Source organism: Theropithecus gelada, chromosome 15 (assembly GCF_003255815.1).
Source record: "Theropithecus gelada isolate Dixy chromosome 15, Tgel_1.0, whole genome shotgun sequence".
NCBI classification, from domain to species: domain Eukaryota; kingdom Metazoa; phylum Chordata; class Mammalia; order Primates; family Cercopithecidae; genus Theropithecus; species Theropithecus gelada.
In genome coordinates, this window is record NC_037683.1 from 75,830,566 (window position 1) to 75,853,386 (window position 22,821).

Consider the following 22,821-nt stretch of genomic DNA (forward strand, 5'->3'; position numbering starts at 1 on the left):
TCTAAAAATTAGGGGACTTTTTATAAAATCTGAAAAAATACAAAAAGGATTACAGATGCATTAACAATTACAAAAAGCTTATGGTGTTTTAAGATGCTTTCAACCAGTTTTGTTTGGAATTTTTTTTTTTTTTTTTTTTTTTTTTTTTTTTTTTTTTGAGGCGGAGTCTTACTCTTGTTGCCCAGGCTGGAGTGCATTGGCATGATCTCTGCTCACTGCAACCTCTGCCTCCCGGGTTCAAGCAGTTCTCCTGCCTCACCCTCCCGAGTAGCTGGGACTATAGACGTGTGCCACCATGTCCGGCTAATTTTTGTATTTTTAGTAGAGATGAGGTTTCACCATGTTGACCAGGCTGGTCTCGAACTCTTCACCTCAGGTGATCCGCCCGCCTTGGCCTCCCAAAGTGCTGGGATTACAGGCATGAGGCACCGTGCCCAGCCAATAGTCATTATTTTCACCCAAATCATTTTATGGTATCACCTCTAAACTGACTAAAATGGATAAGACAGGTGGTCTTATTCTCTTATAGGTGAAAGAACTAAGTTAAAACTCTTATAGGTGAAAAAACTAAGTTAAGTGGTCAGTGACCTCAAGTGAATAACAGTTAAGTACAGATAAAGACAACACAATAAGGTCAAGTAGAGAAAAAATCAGTGTGCTATGCTAGTCTGGGAAGGTTTTACAAGGGATGAAGGACTTTGAAGAATATTGGGGATTGAATAGGTGGAAAATGTTGAATAACACGAGCAAAAGCATAGAGGTATAATTAAGTGAGGTGTCACTGGAAGAAGCACAATTAAAGAAAGCTTTTGTGGAAAAGTTGAGGTTTTAGAAGCTGTTCGAATGACAGAAAAGTGTCATTTTTGGGTCATCTTTCTAGGCATGTGATGCTATGTTAAATGATTGAATCAATAGTCCAGTGCAAGGGAATTGAGCTTGAAATAAGATACATCAGATGTGTAAAAAGTAATGAGCTGCTTTATAGGAAATGACTGAGAAGGTAATGTAATCTACAGTGTTTGATTATTTCAAGGCCCGTATTTGTGAAAAGGTTATTATATAGTTCTATAGTGACAGCACTAGAGACCCTAACTACATGTATCTTACGGAGAAAAGTTTTAGCATACCAGCTGAAGATTTCAAAATATAAGAGTGCAAGGATTTACTGTGCTTCATGTCCTTTTATTTGTTCAAGCCTACTTTTTCTCTAAAAAACCTAGTACTCATTGAGTGCTTATTGTATGCCAGGCACTATTCTAAGCCTTTATACATATTATCTCATTTAATCTTCATGAAAACTTCAAAAAATAAATATTACTATTATTCCCCATTATTAACAGATTTTAGAGATTTTTAAAAATTGAGATACAAAGAGATTTACTTGTCCAAGGTCACACAGCTAGAGCTAGTAAGTGACAGGATTAGGAGAAAGGGTCTTGCAAGATAATTAGGATACCATTAAAGAGCTATGAAAAGAAGCTGGCAGGGGTAAGATGAAGGGGTAGATGATAACTTTAACAAGAGAAAATTCTAAATCCAGGTAAGGATTGATAATGTGACTTTTCTATCATAATGATAGAAGAAAATTCTATTTTGAGAGAGATGCTGCAATAAGTAGCAGAATTTGGCAACTGATTCAATATTCTCAGTTAAAAGTTAAAAGAAATGGGTGTTGAGGAGTTACTGAATTATGTGATAAGGTTAAAGAATTCCAGTATGATAAGAAATTTGCTTATAGGTAAGGAGAATAAAAGGAAAATAAACTGCTTTGTTAAGGTCAAATTGCTTACTTGAGATAGAACTCCAGAAACTCCTGGAGTATAGTTAGCTCAAGACGTGCACATTTAGTAAATAAAAGACAAGTTTAGGCTCTAGTTCTGTGACTTTACATCCCAGGCACTTTGCAGATTCACTATTTAATAATACAAATACCCTTGAGTTTTCACTTGCAACAATGATTAATATCTTAGTATTCATCTATTTATTAAGATTCCTAAGAGGAAAGCACAGAGGGAGGAGTGAATGTGTTGGGATAATTTTAAAACATGGAAAGGCTGAATCTAGGAAAGCATTGAAGTACCTTTTTTTTTTTTTCTTTTTCTTCCTCCTTTCCCTCCCTGAGAGACAGGATCTCGCTATGTTGCCCAGCTGGCCTCGAACTCCGGGGTGCAAGCCATCCTCTCACCTCGGCCTCCCAAATAGCTGGGACCACAGGCGAGCTGGGATCACAGGCATGCACCACCACACTTGGCTTAAAATGGAAGTCTGAGTATGAGTAGCCCAGTGGTCTGAGGAGTGAAGACAGGAAAACCAGATGAAGGAGAGGGGTAAAGATGAGGAATAAGAAACTGAGAAAGGGGAACTGAAAGGGGGATGATAATCACCTTCTTGTATAAAGAAATATGCCATTTTAAAAAAAGGCATATTTCCAGATTCTAGAAAAGTAGAGTTTTATGCCTCAGTTACAGTATAAAATATATCTTAGTTATGATTTTCCCTCTCAGGTTGGGCATTCTTTTCTTAAGTTTTTCTAAGCATAGTGTTTTAGAAAGCTTCATTAGGGTATACTTTTGTAACATTAATTACTAAGGTTTATTATTAAGGTTTATTAATGTTTCCTTAAGCATTTTCCAGGTACAGGTTGACACTTCTTGTTTTAGGCTCAAGAGTGGTGTTGAAATTCTGTGTATGTTTTAATTTGACTTCAGACTTCAGCATGATTTTAGGTTTGAGAATTTTATTCTGTTTTATATGACCAGGTAACTTAGGGCAGTGGGAGTAAAATACCTGGGATATGATCAAGTTGAGTGATACAGGAAGGGAAGCCCACTGGGGGGCAGTATGTAACTTGCCCTGTATATATTTTGTCCTGAAGCAAAAACAGATTACCAAATAAAGGCGTAGTTTTGCAGTATATGATGCTCGATTTTTAAAATAATATTTATTTTTTAAGTGCTGATTTTTTACTGAAGAATACAGGAAAATTTATACTGAAAATTTTTTTTGAGGATATATACGGAAGGTATTAAAAAACCGTAAATGTACAAATCATCCAACCCTAATCAAAAGGAATGCTCTGAGGCAAACAGAAGCAGATTACATCTCTTTCAAAAAATTTGAAAGAATGCAATATTTTACCATAAAAAGAGTAAGCTTTGAAGTGAGACAGACCTAATTTCACATATATGCTTCTAGTGCATATTAGCTACAGCTCCTCCATCAGTTTCTTTACCTGTTTTTAGCCTGTTTCTTTATCTGTGATAAGTGAGGTAATACCTACTTGGCTGTATTGTTAAGATTAATTAGAATAGCAAATGCACAGTATGTCACATGGAGCCTGGCACATGGTAGGAATCAATAAATGGTAACTCACGATATTTGTGCAGTAAAATTACATAATGGAAGGAGCTTGAACTTTGTAGTTAGAATCCCTGACTGTGGTGCTTACTTACTGTGTGACACATGAGTAAGTTAATTAATCTTTTTGATCTTCAGTTATCCCATATTACGATAGAGTTACTACCTACCTGGGAGGGTTATATTGAGAAATAAATAAGTTAATTTATACAGACCACTTTACTAAGTATCTGACACATAGTAGGTTCTCAGTAAATGTTAATCTTCTTACTACCACTACTAGGTCATGTTGGTAAATTGTTTATTTAAAATCGTCGTCAGTGTTTTCTTCACTATAAAATAGACTTAAATGGACCCTCAGAATTGTAAACAATTACCCGCATACCTTTTCCTACCCCCCAACTGGTGGTGACATTTCTGAAAAAAGTAGGATTCTTATATTTAGGGATCACTTCTTAGAACTTATGTGTGCTGGCCGGGCGCGGTGGCTCAAGCCTGTAATCCCAGCACTTTGGGAGGCCGAGACGGGTGGATCACGAGGTCAGGAGATCGAGACCATCCTGGCTAACACCGTGAAACCCCGTCTCTACTAAAAAATACAAAAAAAGAAAAAAAAAACTAGCCGGGCGAGGTGGCGGGCGCCTGTAGTCCCAGCTACTCGGGAGGCTGAGGCAGGAGAATGGCGTAAACCCGGGAGGCGGAGCTTGCAGTGAGCTGAGGTCCGGCCACTGCACTCCAGCTCGGGCGACAGAGCGAGACTCCGTCTCAAAAAAAAAAAAAAAAAAAAAAAAAAAAAAGAACTTATGTGTGCTAAATGCTGTAAATACAAAGTGAATAATGTGATTTCTGTCACCAATAATTTACATTATAGTAAGGATGACAAACATAAGAACAGACAATTATAATATTCTATTACATTCATTGATTTGTGTACAAAGTAGAGTGGTAGTTTAGAGGACATATGCATAAGAAGAACTGAGATGGAGTAAGTAAAAAGAATTTGAAGAAGGTTAAAAGATTTTCTGTTTAGGCTTTTCTCACCATAGCTTAGCTAAAGCAATAGCTAACATTTATTGATCACCTACCATGTGCCTAGCAGTAGTATAAGCTTTTGGGATGTTAGAACCCATTTATTTCTCACAGAGTAGATAATACTATTATCCCTGTTTTATAGATGAAAAAACTGCACAAAGAAATAAAGCAGTTTGCTCAAGGTCATGTGTGTAGCTATTATACATGACCTCTATAATAGTAGGTGGTTGTAGCAGATATTCAAACCCAGGTAGTTTAGTTCTAAAACTCAAGCTTATAACCGATATATAACATTACCTCCAATTTCCTAATAACATTTAAGCATCCTAATGACATGGTGAACTAAAATACTAAGTAACCACCTTAGCTTCTCAGTCCATTCAAATAGAGTAGCTGCTAGAGTTAACTGAGAATTTAGTACCTGTGTTTAGTGCCTGTGTAAAAATAAGATGAAATTCATGGGACTATCAAGGGTGACCTCTGTTGTGCTTATAAATGAATGCAAAATCAAATGGCTTTTTTTTTTTAAGCTAATCAGAGTAGGACTGGTGGGGAGAGGTTTAGGAATAATTTTATTTCCTTCAAATTACTGTTTTTATAAAACCTTCCCGTACATAGGTCAGCAAGACCATTCATTTTTTCTTGTGAACTTCAAAAAATGGTAAAGGCAGTGATAGAGGAAAGGCATCTTGGCATTCAAATTCATGAGCCCCTTTCAGCAATACTTAACGGCACTCAGTTTAGAAATCAATTACTAGCTGTATTATAGGGATACCAAGAATTTAATCATTTCTCCCTGAGTATTGCTATTTAAGCAGCCCACCCACTTACCTATCTTTGTAGGCATTTACTTCTGTTACAAGGTACTGTGTAAGCACAGAAGTAAGTAACAATGGTGAATAAAGAAATATATGTTGGGTTATTTTAATTTAATTAAAAGCAAATGTCAAATGACACCCATCAATACTTACTAAAATAAGACAGTTAAACCCCCATGAACCTCAGCAACTCACAATTTGCAGTTCAGTCATAGTATACATGGATTTTATTGAGCCAAAAGTTAGAAATTTTATAAATTATAGTTCTGTGATATGATTAAAAAGTAATACAAAAAACACAATTATAAACTGGAATTGTGTCAGTTGAGTTGACATATTCTTGCAAGATGATTGTATTTATATAGGAAAATGTTTGGAAAGGAGCATTAGGATTATGTACAGCAAAGTTACTTTATGTACTCATTTTCCCTTTTGAAAAAAGTATTGACTTTTAAGGGGATTTTAGTCTGCAAATGGTTGTGAACTAAAAATGACAGAAAAGTATTTCTGAATATTTTTTGTGCCCTTATGTAGACTGTAAGCTCCTAGAGGATAGGATTTTTCTTTTTTATGATTTTTTAATTCCTTCTTGTCCCTGTAACTTGTACAGTGTCCTATATCTAGTATATGTTGAGTAATTAACAATTTGTTAATTGATTTTGCTAATTACAAATTGGGGGAAAATGTTTAATGTGTTTCTAACTAAAAATAGAATTTTTTTTTTTTTTTTTTTGAGACAGAGTTTCACTCTTGTTGCCCAGGCTGCAGTGCAATGGTGTGATCTCGGCTCACTGCAGCCTCCACCTCCCAGGTTCACACGATTCTCCTGTCTCAGGCTCCCGAGTAGCTGGGATTACAGGCACGCGCCACCACACCTGGCTAATTTTTGTATTTTTAGTAGAGACGGATTTTTGCCATGTTGACCAGGCTGGTCTCGAACTGACCTCAGGTGATCTGCCTGCCTTGGCCCCCCAAAGTGCTGGGATTATAGGTGTGAACCATTGCGCCTGGCCTAAAAATAGAAGTTTTATGCATGTATGTATATTTTTTTGTCAAGTTAAATACAGAAAGTAGATATATTTCAGTGTATACTGTGAATTGGCTTTAAGTATAAGAGGTTTATTTTTCCCAGTGGTTTCTGGTTCCACAAACAACTAGGTGCACTTTAAAGGTAGATATTTATCTTCTTTTAAAACTTTGGGTATTGATACCACCAAGGGCAGCCTGTTAGGAGAGTGCAGAGCTAAAGGAGTAGAAAAGCTTAGTTACCTAAGCTACTAAGGGGATTTTCACATTGGGTTGGCTAGAGACCATAGTCTTCAGCTGTAGTTCTTATGCCAGTTCCTGACTGCGAAGTCAATGTTAAAGGTAAAGTTTTTCTCCCTATGTAGTCTCATTTTAAGTTGCAAATGTAGATTTTAATTAAGCAGTAGTAATATGACTTTTTTGCCTAATCTTGAAATAAATTCTACTGTATAACACTTAGGAGATGTAATAGTTTGGTTCATATAAAAATAAAACAGCATTTGTTAATATGTCTGTTAACAGGTAGTTAATAGTTTAATGTTTGCTTTTACTGGGGCTTGTTTTGATTCATCATTTTTATTTGACTCACTAGCAGCCGTCTGTTAGTTAAAATTTAACTTTCAAGGCTCTGCGTAATTTGTTTTTTGTTAATGAAGTGCTATAAACAGCATTATGAAGCTTTTCTCTTTTAATCTTGAAAGGAAAAAAATCCATCTCTAAAAAAGCAATCACAAAGAAGAGGAAAACTGTCACAAAGTCACCTACTGTACCAGAGTTTCAGGTAAATGTTTCAACTTTGTCTCAAAATTTTTAAATTTTTTGTTTCAGTGTTCATATCATTCCTGGAGAGTTTGGCTGAATTCCAAGAAACTGTAGCACACATACTTGTAATGAAATATTTCTGACAATGACTTTTCCCCCTGCAAGTGCAGATGTAGCCAAGATTTAATCTGCTAGTATTTCATAATTTTTACCTCTGTTTTTGTTTTTTAATAGTAAAAACCCTCTTTTATATCTTAATCTCTGCTATGTTTCCTAGAAGCAGTTTAATAGAAAATATATATATACACACACTATATAGTATATGTATATGTGTGTGTATATATATATATATTATATACATAAAAGCAATGTGTGAATGAAACTCTTCCTAGAACAAATCATAATTGGAAGATGGTAATATTGCCTAGGTAATTCATTTTCATTTATTTGGGCACTGTAGAAATAAATGGTGTATTTATTAACTTGGAAAACAAATCTTTCAACTGTTAGCTGTATATGATCTTCAGAGAGAATGTTAAGTAAAGGTTAATTGAAATGGTCTTTAAACATTTAAGTGAAAAGAAAAAGTAACTATATTTACTGCCATGTGATTAAGTGAAGAGTTTTTTATTGGTAGCTAATACTGAGCAGAGAATCTCATCCTAATTAATGCTTTTATTTTCTATTTTATAAAAGATGTATTTTCTTCAATAAACACTTTCTTTAAAAACGTCTTTGTATTCATGTGTCCAGTCAATTTTCAAAAGTTTTATAAACTCATACCTAATGACCAAAAGATAAAAGTGATGTTAAAATGAATTTGTGAGTCTCAAGTCAAGTAGAGATGAAAATAAAGGGACAACAATCATGAAAATATTGATAATATATAATGTGAGTTTAATAGATATATCTAAAAATGTGGACACCTTCATTTTCAGTAAAAATTCTATTTTGGAGAGTGTTTTTATGGAAGTTACTAACTGGTAAAAATTTAACATTTTTAAATCAACAGTTAAAGAAAATAGATACGTTTTTCTCTTAGTACTTTAGAATAGAATGTTTTTAATGGTATTTTTAGGATGAATTACAAACATTTCTACAAAATCCTTTATTATATTATATAACCTTGGTTCCAGAGTAGTCAATAAAAAAATAACAATTTTACTGTTTACTTAGAGGCCTTTATACCACTTCTTGTAACATATTTTTTAATGCTTTAGTATTATATCATCATGCTTCCTCTGATGTCACACCTATGTTTACTATTTCTCCCACTTATTTTTTTCTCAATCCTCAAAGCATCAGCCCTGGGAATATAGATGTTAGAGCAAATCTGACCCATTGTTAATATTTCCTCTATACCCATCTTAGTGAATAGACTTTTCCATGTATTAAGTAGCACAGGCTACATAGACAGTTTTTTTTTAAATTGCAATAGTATTCATTAGTGAGGCATGAAATCATTTTAGTAGATTGCATGACCAGTGTTTCTTTTTTAAGCTAACAAAATTAAACTAGAAATCAACACAGTTACATATAGTAAGTGTGCTACATATAGATAGCAGTGTGGATATGTACACTCACATATATTGTTTCATGAAACTTTGGTTTCAGTTATGTGTGTGTACACAAGGACATGCATTGTAAAATGTGTTGCTGACCATGGGTCATGGTCAAAATATTTTGCTAGATTGAGCTGTTTAAAATAGTCTTGGCCAGGCGCAGTGGGTCACGCCACTTAGGGAAGCTGAGACAGGTGGATCACCCGAGGTCAGGAGTTCGAGACCAGCCTGACCAATATGAAACCCCGTCTCTGCTAAAAATACAAAACAGATTAGCTGGGTGTGGTGGCATGTGCCTGTAATCCCAGCTACCCAGAGGCTGAGACAGGAGAATCGCTTGAATCTGGGAGGCAGAAGTTACAGTGAGCCGAGATCACGCCATTGCACTCCATCCTGGGCAACAAGAGGGAAACTGTCTCTAAATAAATAAATAAATAAATAAGTCTCTTCCTGATTCTCAAGGTGTCCTAGAGGGAGAGAAAACAGAGAGAGGGAAAAAAAGAGAGAGAGAGAGGATAGAGAGGAGTAATAGTCTCATGAAAACAGTGGTTCTTGTGCCTAGTTTACAATATGAATGCCACGGCATTACTCATAAAGAAACTTGGCAACTAGGGAAATAGATCATTTGCTTCAAATACACACATCAATAAGATAGATAGTGCTAGTCACTAGTAAACTTTGCTGTTAAATGCAAAACTTAGTTTTGTCTCTCAAAATAATTTTATGTAGTGTGTTACTTTATTTGAAAGTCTTCCACATGTAGGAAGACTATTATGTAATAAAGTGAATTTATTCCCTGCCCAAAAGTTCTAGTGATACGGTATTTAGCACCTCAGATTCTGCAAATTATTTGTTTTGTTCAAGGTGTTTTAAATGTCACATTTCTAGTATTAAACATAAAAATATAGAAATATTTAGCCGGAAGATTTTCATATTGTTCATTCTGAAATATCTTGCTTCTGAGAACAATGAACCTGTTTTTGGGTAGATAATAGATCTGTTTTGTAAAACCTGACCGATTTGCCAAAGGACCGGTCTTCTTTAAATTGGCAGAAAGCATGCTTAGATAGAGATAAATGAAAGGGTTAAATTGTGAAGTTTTTTTTTCTTTAAGTCCTAATGAGTTTTTAAAAATGTATTTTGACCTCAGCTTCTTTTTAGTTTGCCTGTGTTTTTGACTTTTTTTAAAGCTAGAAGTTGAACTTGCCCCCCTATTTGCTTCAGAAAGAATCCATGTTTATATACACACCTAGTGTCTGCACCCAGGTTTAGAAAATATTCATCCCGCTCCTATTTAGAGTATCCACTGTGAGCATTCAAATAATGGATTGGATTTGTGTGTGTGGCAGGGTGGGTTGGGAGTGTGTGTGTGTATACAGTCAGCCCTCTGTATCTGTGGGTTGTGGGTTCTGCATCTGTGCATTTAACCTTGGATTGAAAATATTTTTTTAAGTGTGTGTGTACTGAACATGTACTGACTTTTTTTGTCATTATTCCCTAAACAATATGGTACAACAACAATTTATATCACAGCTACATTGTATTAGGTATTGTAAGTAATGTAGAGATGACCTAAAGTATATGGGAGGATGTGTTATATGCAGATACTATACCACTTTATATCAAGGTCTTAAGCATCCTTGGACTTTGGTATCCACAGGGTTCAGAGGTGAGTCGTGGAACCAGTCCCCCACGGATACTGAGGGACGACTGTATATTGTAAAGGGGCTAACCAAATGTGTGCCACTTTTTCCTAAGAGTTATGTCAGTGATTCTCAAATAAAAATAATGTGATACCTTCATTTAAAATGAAGATTGTTGGTTTCATTCTCCAAAAACCTTGATTCAGTGGGTACCAGTTATCTGCATAGTGGTTAAATACAAGGGTTCTGCAACCAGACTACCTACTTGGGTTTGAATGCCAGCTCTGCCACTAATTAACTCTGTGGGGTAAGCTATTTAACCTCTCTATGATTCCAGTTTCTCATTTGTACAGTGGGGTGTAATAATAGTACCTTCCTTGTAGAGTAGTTGTGAGGATTGAATGATATAGCTTACTGTTTTAGCCATTTTTATTATGTTTTCAAGTAAGCAGGTCAGTTGCTTCTCATGAAAAACACTGAATTATGCATAGGAAAATCAATTTAAAATGGCATAAAAACATCTATTATTGACCCTTAGCACTCTTTCCATTTACTTAAAACCTTGAAATAAATCTTGGATTTGGTCTTAATGAAAGTGGCACATGATTAAGCCTATAAGAATTTGAAAAGTGGAAAACCAAGTAATAGTATTTGCATCATGATGTTTGACGAGAGTGAAAACTTATGTTTATACCTTCTTTATTGTTATGATGCATTATATATTTGGCATGTAGGGAAAATTATTGGATTTTTTTAGTAATAATTATTGATATTGGTGATTTAAGTGTTTATATCAACTTTAACATTTACTTATGACTTTGTTAACTTGGTAAAACTCTCTTTTCCTTACCTGTTTTGTAATAAAAGAAAGACTATTAGACTGAAAAGTGAATATCAGTTTTCCTAATAGTTACTTTTTCTAAGAAGTCTTTTCATTTAACATTTAAGAGAGATATCTAATGTTATATGATTTATCTTTTGTGCATAATTATGACAGTTACAGGAAGTATTTTTAAAAACTAATGTGTTGGGTCTCAATAACATAAGTTTTAAAAATAATTTAACAGCCTTAGTTACCCTAAATCTGCTTTTCATTGATAACCAAAAAAACATCTTTCATGCAGTGTGCACTTGCTCCCATTTCATGTGCATGATTGATTTTAATGGCTGCTTTGCAGAACTCCAGAATCCAGCTGCTAAGACTTATATTAACATTGTTTTCAAACATAAGCAAAAACTCACTGATCCTTAACATACCTCTGAAAAAACTGTACTTCTCCATCTAACCAATGGAGAAACTAAGGGATAAGAGATAAAGCACTTCAGCAAAACAAATTGAAACCAAAATTAAAATTAGTTTTTGTTGTCGTCGTTTGTTTTGAGACGGAGGATCGCTCTGCCACCAGACTGGAGTGCAGTGGCATGATCCTGGCTTACTGCAATCTCCGACTCCCTGGTTCAAGCAATTCTCTGTGGTTTCCTCTATCAGTGTGTCATCTTAGGTCATTTTACCTCTGTTAGTTTAATCAGCTTTTTAACTGCTTCACTGTATTTAAGACCTTTTGATTATATCATTATTTTGAATTGCTCCCTCCTAAAATGAATATTTTTAACCTCGGCTTTTTGTTTCACTTTTAACAGCAGGAGTTCTTAATTCTCCCTTAAAATGAATATAGTTCTCCCTTAAAAATATATATAGTTCATTGAGAGAAACACCTGTGTTTAATCACATGGTTGTTTATCAGACTTATTTGATTTTCACGTCACAAGTGATATCCTTATTTGCAGGTTTTTAAGTAGTCCTTATTGCTGGTATGGTGATGATAAGAAATAAAAAGGAATTTTTCCATCTGCATAGTTTTAGCAGATGCTATTATAATTTTAGTTTAAATACAATATAAATTTTGAATTTATACCATGCATTTAGTATTTCACTTATAATTTTTATAATAAATTACAGGATCTTTTTATTATAATGGGAGTGAATGTGATCCCTTTTGTCTGGATTTTTTCATTTTTACTTTTCTACATTGTTTTCCTTTTGCTTTGCTTTTTAATACAATCTACCATGTTGTTTATATATTTTTAATGTTACCTTATGTCCTTTTTTGGAGCAAGTAAATATCTTTCAAACCTATTGCGTTTTTATCCAAATAATTTCTAGTGTGAAGTATCAATAAAGTAAGGAATGATTTATTATGCAGCTGTTCTGAGATGTGGTTATGTTTTTTTGATCTCTGCAGGGCCTCCCCACTCCCACCATATACATACATTGCTGCTTCTTGAGTTGAAGAGAGGACCTTTTAATATTACCATTTAATAAAAGTGAAAGCTTAGATATAAACTAAATCCTAAAACTACAATACAAGTTCAGTTGTTAGATTTCTTTATTTTGTTTTGTTTATAAAGACCCTTTTAAAAAGAATATAATATAGTAGGAGAAGTCCTGGGTTCTGTGGTTTCCTGTATCAGTGTGTCATTTTAGGTCACTTTACCTCTGTTAGTTTAATTAGCTTTTATATGAATTAGAGATAGGTCTCTTTAGCCTAGGCTAAGGCTTGGACAAATTACATGTTTTTAGTCCCTTTCAGCTCTGAGATCTGTGATTTTGTAGCTTTGCCATGGATTGTATTAAATGAAAGGTTAACTTGAGGGAGTGTGACAGCCTTGGAGAGGTTCTTCCTGGGAGATAAAACTCTTCTTGTAACCTCTGCGGCTTGACTGAAAACCTCCTCTCAGGAGTGTTAGCAATGTGACCTGACTGTAATCTGAGCTGCTTTGGAGTTTCTTGTTCACCCCTGTGGGCCCTGTGCCTCAGATATGTTTTTCAAATGCAAGATAATGAGAAGGAGGTTTTAATAAGGTGTTTTGCTTTGTTAAAAAAAAAAAAGTTGAACTTTGTTTATTGGGTTGATTCTGTTTTTAAAAGCATCATATGAAGTTGAGTTGAATGTAATGGCCACATATATGCCTTATTTCGGAGGTAGAAGAGAGGCAGTAGAGTTGTTTATGACATTGAGTTGGCATAAATCACATTAATTGTGTTCCTATTCAGTTTTATAAAAGGTTAATTTGACTCTGTATATTGGGTATATATATTAAATATATATAGAGAGAATATATATTAGTATTAATATATTAAGTATAAATTGTTATGTAGCTATTAAGGTCATTTTAATATAACCTCAGAATAAATATTATAGCTAAAAATATTTTAAGAAACGATTGTGTTATCATTGTACATTTAATTCAATATGCCGTTCCCTATTTGGAAATTAATCTTTTTGTATTTTCATACTCATTAGCTCCATGATACCAGAATGTTTCAGTAGCCATGTTGATTTGTAATTCATAGTCATTTAGTACCTTACTACTCAAAAATGTTATCTGTAGACAATACCTGGAAACTTGTTAGAAATGCAGAATCCAAGGTCTCACCTCAGACATACTAAACAAAAAACCGTTTTATTAAGATCCCCATGCAATTCTTATGCACATTAAAGTTTGAGAAGTACTAATTTAGTAGTTTACTAACTAGGTAAGCCACTTGGAAGTGTTATTTCAGGTAGCTCTTAAGCTATATGATTTCATTCATGGTTTGGCTTCAGAACTGTGTTATCTCTTGATTTAAATGGAACATAAATATCTGTTGACTTCATAACTAATTGATAATTGAAAGATCTCAAAATGTTTTAGGGCATGTTTAGTTGTAGGGGTATATGTCTTCATTTAGTTGTAGGGGTATATGTCTTCATTGTTCCTGTAAATTTCTACAAACTGCATGCAAAATGTACCCTTATTCTTTGTGTAGTGAGACAACTGAGATGCAAATAAAAATTCCTCTGAGGTTTGCCATATGTGCAAATAAGAAATCTATGATTTGATATTAACAAGTACACCAAATTCAGTGAAAAGAGAAATAGCCATCCATCTACAAGCTCTGGGGCAAATTTGACACAGTCATCATAATAGCAGATTTTACTATGAAAAGTTTAGTCCCACTGAATACTTAATAAAAATCCACTGTAGGAACAACATTGTTTCAAGTCTTCATAGTTACAATAGAAGATGAAGATGCTCTCTAGTTCTAGACCCACTTACCTGGTTGGCCAGTCCACTGCTTGACCATCAACACTTCTGTCATAAGTAAATTTGGCAAATTAGAATGTGTAGTTTCTAATAAATATCACTGTTCCACTACATCACTGTATTGTTTCTACTCTCAAATTGTTTAATCTGGATTATTTAAGTACGTATTTTCCCTGCTTAGTCAATTCTATGACTTTGAAATTATATAGATATTCCTAATAGGTAATTGTTAATACAAATTATCTGTGATAATTTTTTCTTAGTCTCTTAGGTTGAACTGTCTTGCCATTTTTGTAGATGAAAAGCGTATCAGCAATTTCATATGGTTTAACCTAGTAAAAGAAATTTAAGGGGCTCTGTCTTATTTTTATCACTCAGTAGCCATGAGGAATTATTTTGTTGTAACCCACTTTTGCTTTTGTTGTTTTTGTTAGCTCTTCTAACAAAAGAAAGTGCCTTTTAGGAAAACAATTCCCTTACATGGAAATTAATGAATGTAACAAACATGGGGCTGATAAAAGCTAATGGCGAATTAGTAATTTATAAGTACAGTATGTTTTTTAAATTATCACATGGTATAAACATTACAACAAGACTTTTCATTGATCTGAGATTTTTCCTGTCTATTTGGTTGCAGTTTTGTTTCAGAAATCTAGTTCTTTTTCACAATTTTTTTTAAAATAGCTTAAATTGTTTTAGGAAAAAATGTATTGAACGAATTGGAGAAATTCAGTATAATTTTACAAAAACTAAGATGTTGTTACTAATATTTTTGCTATTGTTGCTGACAGTTCACTAAAACTTTAGTAATTAAACCAAGCTAGTTTAGTTTTTAATGACTAATAATTGTTTTGGCCATTTGCCAGTGTTACCAGGTGAAATAAAATGAGCCACACAATTATGAAAGGAAATAGATGCTATCTGTGGAGATGGTTTTATTAAAGAATACTAAACTGATATTAGGAATGTGTACTTTATTTTGTTTGTCTTTGAATGTATTACATATAGTTGCAGTCCTTTTAGCAACCCCAGCAGCAGTAACTAAGGTTTGTTAAATTGTATAGTTAGCAAACCAAGGAAAAGGTATAACAGTTCTCCAAGAGTGTGTTTATTCACCTACTGGGAGACTGCCTGATGAAGCATTTCTTAAAGGTGATTTGACAACCTGTGAAATCTAGGGTGAGTTTCCAGATCTTTGTCATTCTGGGCTGAAAGTTAATAATGTTAAGAAAGTACCCGAATTATAAAGCAAACTGAAAGGTGGGGATGTGGGATAAAACCACCAATGTTGAAATTTCAGCTTCTTTTATACTAAGCCTGAAGTTCATATATCATAGCAAGTAAATAAATATATTTTAAAATATAAACTGCAGAACTTTCCTTGCTTTTTACTATTACAGAGAAAAATAATTGTGAATTCAGTGTGTGTTAAAACAACTTCTGTTACCACATTTTGGGTGTTTTATATTATGTGTTATCAAGCTGTGTTTTTGTGTTTTATTTTAGCTTATTTGCACTAATCTTGATGAACTCAGGGAATTAATCACAAAAATCGAGAATGAACTCAAAGATCTGGAAAACAGTAGAAAAAAATCGGTAGGTGTTGATCCAAAAGTTCTATCTATTATTGTCAGCATTAAAATTTATTCCTGCTTTTTCCTAAAGCTTTTTTGAAATCTTGTTTTCCTGGATTACATGAAAATTTACAATGAAAGATAGAAACATTGTTTCTTTTATTTCTCCTGTGTGATCTAGTTTTCATTTTTAATAGAAATCATGCCAGGGCAGTTAAATTAATTTTATTTGCCTGGTTTGTATCAGGTATAGTTTTAGATATTTCCCAGTATACTGGCTGGTTGTTTTCTGACTGGTACTTTTTTGGTTAATGTTTGCCTTGCAAATATTCTTAATAGTTATATGCAAATCGAAGTTTATTGCTTAGTAACATAAAATTTTAATTCAGTGTAACATAAAAACAGATATAAATTGTTTAATACTGCCCCAGATGATTTTGATACATACTTAACAATATGACTTTTTTAAGAACCTTTATCTGGTGAAAGTTTTTTAACTTTCACTGTATCCTCTAAATTATAATTTTTACTTTCATTTTCTAATATTTTTATTGTTCTTGAGAGACTAGAGTTTAAGGGCATATATTTATTCACCCGATACTTGGTAAAACACTCAATTCTACTATTTATTAAATCAGTAACACCTGTTTAACTAGCATTTATAGTTGGGCTATGCACAGATTTTAAACACAATTACATACCAATAAATAAATGGGAAAGGCTTTAAACCTGAAGAAAATCATTTTTTTTGAACCTTTCGTTTTGCACCTTAGGAATATCATGAAGCCACTTTTAGATCTATGCTCAGAACCTGTTAATATAAATATGTGTAAAATATGGTTAGTGATTCAGCAAGTTTGATATCGGCAGATTTGTATTAGTCATTTTATATGTTGTTAGGAAAGACATGTTGGTAGCACTCTGAAAGGAGATTGCAGTACCATAAAAATACAACCTTCTGAATTACTTAGTACTAGGGTGAAACAGCCTTAAGCATTCCAGAAGTCTCATGTGTGATAGATAACCCTGAGAGTATCATGGTAATTTAAGAGAGAGAATAAATGCTTATAATGATAGTCATCAATTAGCAAGAAAACATTCAGTAATTAACTTGAGAATGTGGAAAACTGCATATTTTGGAAATATTTTCATTAAAAATTGTTTAGATTATTATATTTTTATACACATACACTTTAGGTGTATAGGCAGTCTCTTGATGTGGAAGACCATGTGTTTCATTAAAATTTACTGCTGTGATATATTCCTCAGACATTTATGCTATGTAAATGTTATTTACTCTGTAGCCAGAGGGTTTTTTTTTTTTTTTATGTTTTATGCTCAGAAAGGACTAATTCTGTTCGCTAATAGAAAGGAATAGTCTTTTAAAAATATCAGAGTGTTACTGTTTTTTGCAGAAGTTGTTTTTAGGGAGGTGTCCATTATTTCATTCTAAACAATTCTGTTAAATAAATTTGCCAATTTTTTTATGCTACAGTTAAACATAACTTTTATTTATTCCCATATTATAAATTAGAGGGTTTTTTAATGCATAGTTGAATTATATACTTATGGCATATATTATAGGAGAAAAAGACTTCTGCAAGCGTTCTAGAGGTTTCTGTAAAGCCATTCACCTCATTTCCATTGGTACTGTGTAGAAGAAGAGTAAAAGAAGACATAAACCACAGTCAGGCGTGGCGGCTCAGGCCTGTAAACTCAGCACTTTGGGAGGCTGAGGTGGGAGGATTTCTTGAGCCCAGGAGCTCGAGACCAATGTGGACAACATAGCTAGACCCCCATCTCTACAAAAAAATAAAAAATTAGCTCAGCGTGGTGGTGCATGCCTGTAATCACAGCTTCTCAGGAGGCTGAGACAGGAGGATCACTTGTGCCCAGGAGGTCGAGGCTGTAGTGAGCTGTGATCATGCCACTGCACTCCATCCTGGGCACAGAGCCAGAGCCTGACTCAAAAAAAAGAAGAAAACATAAACTACAAATATTTGACATTGTATTCCTTGAGGGCATGTTAATCAGTAAATTTTAGATTACCCTAGGGTTTAGTTGATTTGTATCTCTAAACTTTTAACTTGTCCATGCCCCCTGATGTTTGCATATTAGTTTTAAAATATGTTTTCCACCCTTCAAAAAGTAGAAATTCTTGGAACTGTACTTAGCAGGGATAATCTTACTGAGATTACCAACATAAGAGCTCTTTCTCCTTAATTTAAACTGTTTAAAAGATTGTTTACATAAACAGATTATCTTAACCAATGAAACGGCCACATAGCATAAAGCAAATAGACAATAAAAGTTTGCATCTATTGTTCCTTATTTTTTACAAAAGCTAATATTGAGTGTGATAGATGTTCTAAGAATTAACTTCATTGAATGTTTATGTTATGTAATGTATGTTATGTTATTTATGTTTACTACCAGTTTGGCATCATTTGGGAGTAAGGTGTTCCACTTAACTGAATTTCTAGATAACTGAAACTTAAACCTTTGATACTAAAACTTAATTTTAATGGAAAAACTTCCCTGACTCCTTGTACTAAATACAATTTAACCTTTTCTTTATGACTTGAGGGTCGTTATTATGAATAACAATATTGTTACTCTAAAAATCTGTTGGTATTAGTAGTTCTGATTAAACATTCACCAAAAGGCTTTTATGTTACTATATTTTGAAGGATTTTGTTTGTATTTTTGCTTTTGTTCTGTCTTTTTTTCATTTGCCAGGCTATCTGTCACCTGTCATTTCTTGTGTGTGTCCATATACTTGCCCTAGCTGATATATTGTGGATTAAGAAAGCAGGTAACCATACTTACTAGAATTGAGTTCATGGTGAGGACCTGAAGGATTTTATTAACAATGAAGTGTGTAAACTTGGTAATAGTGACAACTCTTTTGACTGATTCCTTGTCTTATGGCCTTCCTTCACTATTGTCAGACAAATGAAGTATTAATACTGATCTTCATAAGAGTATATCACTGTCAAAACTAAGTATCTGGGGCCAAAACAATTCTTTTATTATCAACATTCATATCTATGATAATGACTCCAGTAACAAGATATATTCTGTTATAAATATTTCTTTGTCATAAATGTCATTACTAAAGATAGAAATTACGCATGTGATAGAGGATTTAACATGGATTCATATAATACAAACACCTAGCTGCTTCAGGAGGCTTCTCTGCAGGGACTTTCCAGATAGTTTTTCCTACCAAAGTAGAAAAGCAACAGGGAAGAATGATCCCATTTATTCACTCAGGTGAATATTCCATTTTAAAAGTTTTTTTTTTAATTAATAAACTTTATTTTTTAGAGCAGCTTTATGTTTACATAACAAGGTCTTTTTAACCTTTTAGAGGTTTTGTCATTGAACTATTCATTGTACTGGAAGACTTAGTGTTTTAAAATTTAGATTGTTTACTCATCCTTGCAAAACAACTAATTTTGTTTATGGTTAATAATGTGAAGAGAAAAATGCTTTAATTTCCTGAAATTTATACTCAGGTCACTTGGTCCCATCACTCCATTTAGGGGTTTAATCCAAAAAGTCGTCATCATCCTTTAGATCCTATGGTACTGAACTTAATTATCTATCAGAAATTTGTTAAAAGTGAGACCTCTGGTTGAGGTAAATATACAACAATGTATTTCTCATCATTATTTACATCGTAGCATTCTTTCATGATCTAAAGAAGAAATCGGAACATTTTGTTTTTATTTTTGAAGTTTTAGCGGATAAAATTTGCATTTTGCTTAATTATTTAAAAGATACCTTTTTTAGTGTAGGAAATTTATTAGTTTTCCTGAAAGATAAAGCTATTGATAACTTTACCAGATCTTATGTATTTGAAATAGACAGTATTGCTTTCTAAGTAATAAAAATTGGAAGATTTCACCAAACTTATATTTCTAAGTTTTTCATATAATCCCCTTTTCCCTCATATTTGTTCAATGTCCTTTATGTTCTGTATCATAGTTCTGATTTTCAAAGAAGTTTCAATCTTTTTCAATTAAGGAAGACCCTCGTAGAGATTGGGTATGAGGAAAAGTGAAAATTTTGCAATAAAAATTTATTTATAAGGAAAAAAACCTCTTCTGGGTTATGTGATGATAAATGAAAGTCATATAAATATTGATAAGTAAATTTTAAATGTAAGACCACATCTTTTCTAATACATCTTTTATCAGATAAGCCCCTCAACGTTGAGTAGGATCTAAGATTTTGTTTATTTCTAAATTTTATAATCAATATGTAAGGAAAGCTATACATATTGAGCACAACCGCCTGTGCACTTTGATCCTATGATGTTATTTGGAATTTAACTTTTGTTCTCCCCATTTCTTCTCCCTACCGCCAAAAGTAATATATGCAACAGTGTGTTTAGCAGACCACCCCTAGTAGTGGAAATTTGGAAACAATCCGTATGTCCAGCAGTAGGGAGATGATAACCAAACGATATTAACACACTGTTACATAGCTAGTAAAATTGGTAGATCATTGTTACAACATGGAAATATTTGTGAAATGTTAAGTTTTAAGAACATACACAATCGGCCAGGCGCGGTGGCTCACACCTGTATCCCAGCACTTTGGGAGGCCAAGGTGGGCAGATCACGAGTTTAGGAGTTCGAGACCAGCCTAGCTAACATGGTGAAACCCCATCTCTACTAAAAGTACAAAAATTAGCCAGGCTGTAGTGGCGCGTGCCTGTAATCCCAGCTGCTCGGGAGGCTGAGGCAGGAGAATAGCTTCAACCCAGGAGGCAGAGGCTTCCATGAGCCAAGATCGTACCACTGCGCTTGAGATTGTACCACTGCACTCCAGCCTGGGCAACAGAGCAAGACTCTGTCTCAAAACAAAAAGACATACAAAGTAATATGTACATAATGATTGCAGTATGTAAAAAGGTATGTTAAAAAGAATTACAAAGAAATTTCAAGTAATGGATAAAGTTAATCTTTATTATGTTCTTAAAATAATGTAAATTCAGAATACAATAATAATACTTCTCTTACCTAACCAAAGGGTATACATTAGCTAGACTGAATATTAGGGAAGTCAGAAGCTTAGATCAGAGATGCTAACCTCCCCCCCAGTTTTTTGGTCACAGAGTTCTGTATAAGCCAGTGGTTATCAATCAGGAATGATTTTGCTCCCCTTCCCTAGGAGACATTGATTGTCATAGTTGAAGAAGTGGCACTGGCATTTAATGGATAGAGGCCAATGATGCTGCTGAACATCCTACACTGTAGTGATCCTACAATGCACAGACATTCCTCCACAACACAGAACTGTCTTGTGCCAAATGTCAGTTGTGCTGAGGTTGTAAAACCCTGATAAAAGCCTGTATTTGCTAAGGGCCTTATTTCATTCTGTCCACTGCTGCCAACTTACTAAGTTGATGTTTTGAAAGTTAGGTAGAAATCAGTGAAATCATAATACCAGATCTCATCTTAGAGAGTATTCTATTACATAATATACTTCTAATTAAGTCTTGTCCTTGATGGAACTTATGAATGTCTGTGTTAACCTTTACCCTTCATAATTCCATCGATGATTAATAAAGATTCTTGACCTTGGCTTCCCTTAGTTAAAAACAACATGGTTATATATGTATTTTCTTTATTCAGTTTTAGAAATATATGATATGTTCTTAACTGAAAATATTATAAGGAATGATAACATAAGTAAATGGAAAAATATTGATAAATAATGTTATAAAATAATGTTATAAAACTACATATAATGTTATAAAACCACTTAATGTTATAAAACCACTTACTACACATGTAATGGTAGTGTGTTATGTTATAAAACCACTTAAAACTAGGTGTAATAAGTGGTTTTATAACATTAATAACAGCTTTCACTATATGCATACTGATACAAGGCAAAGAAATTGTTGTGCATTAATCTTATTTTCTAACACCTGTAAAAAAGAAATTTTATTCTATTATATTGAAGGATAATGGAATTTTCCCTCTTCTCTCCATTTCATGTCCCATTTTCTCAGTGAGGTTTCAAGTCAATATTTTTAATATTATTTTATAGCCAGCTGTATAGAATACAGTGTAAGGAGCTTTAAGTACATTCAGAGTCCTCAGTAAGCCTTAATTACTTTACTTCATGGCTTTGGTTGTAAGTATAGTTGTAATAATCTCTAAGTTATTCTTAACATTAGTTTTATTTAAGGTTTTAATAGTCAAATCATGTGTAAAATATGTTTTTTATTCTAGATCTTCTGGTAAACTCGTTAATGGTTAACAAAACTGAAAACTATCTCAGCTGTGGGAGAAAATCAATTTTCCTTTAAATAGTTATACTAAATCTTTTAAAAATTAAAATGACCTTTTGGAAATGTTGCACAACAGATAAAATGTGCTTTTTACCTGCTTAGTTACAGATTCTATCCTTATTTATTAGGTAACTATTTTCTGAATGTCTTCTATGTGCTATGATTAGTACCAGGAACTTGGTAGGAATCCAGAGATTAAAACTAAGTTCCTATCATCAAGGAATTCACTTCCAGAGTTTAAGATTTTATCCTCAACCTGTGGATTAAAATATTTATTTATTATTATTATTTTTAAGGTAGGGGCTCCTTGCTCTGTCACCCAGGCTGGAGTGCAATGGCACAATCATAGCTCACTGCATCCTTGACCTTTTGGGCTCAAGTGATCCTCCCACCTCAGCCTCAAGAGAAGCTGGGACTAGAGGCTCAAACCACCACACCTGGCTAATTTTTGTATATTTTGGTAGAGATAAGGTTTTGCTGTGTTGCCTAGGCTGGTCTCAAATTCCTGGGCTCAATCGATCCTCCTGCCTTAGCCTCCCAAAGTGCTAAAATTTTTATTTTTAGTTAGGGTTGGTTGGGCTAGCCCCTGTCCTTTTATAAAAGATTTAATCTTTTATTTTCAAGCTGTGTTTATTCATAAGTCAC

General features: G+C 33.6%; 1 protein-coding gene across 1 annotated transcript in view; it reads left to right on the forward strand.

Annotated features, from left to right (window-relative positions):
* KIAA2026 (KIAA2026 ortholog) overlaps positions 1-22,821 on the forward strand; it is an 88,524-nt gene that overhangs the window by 45,535 nt on the left and 20,168 nt on the right. The window contains exons 4-5 of the mRNA XM_025359382.1: positions 6,935-7,014; positions 15,796-15,885. Of these exons, the coding sequence (XP_025215167.1) occupies positions 6,935-7,014; positions 15,796-15,885 (170 nt within the window). The remainder of the gene's footprint in view (positions 1-6,934; positions 7,015-15,795; positions 15,886-22,821) is intronic.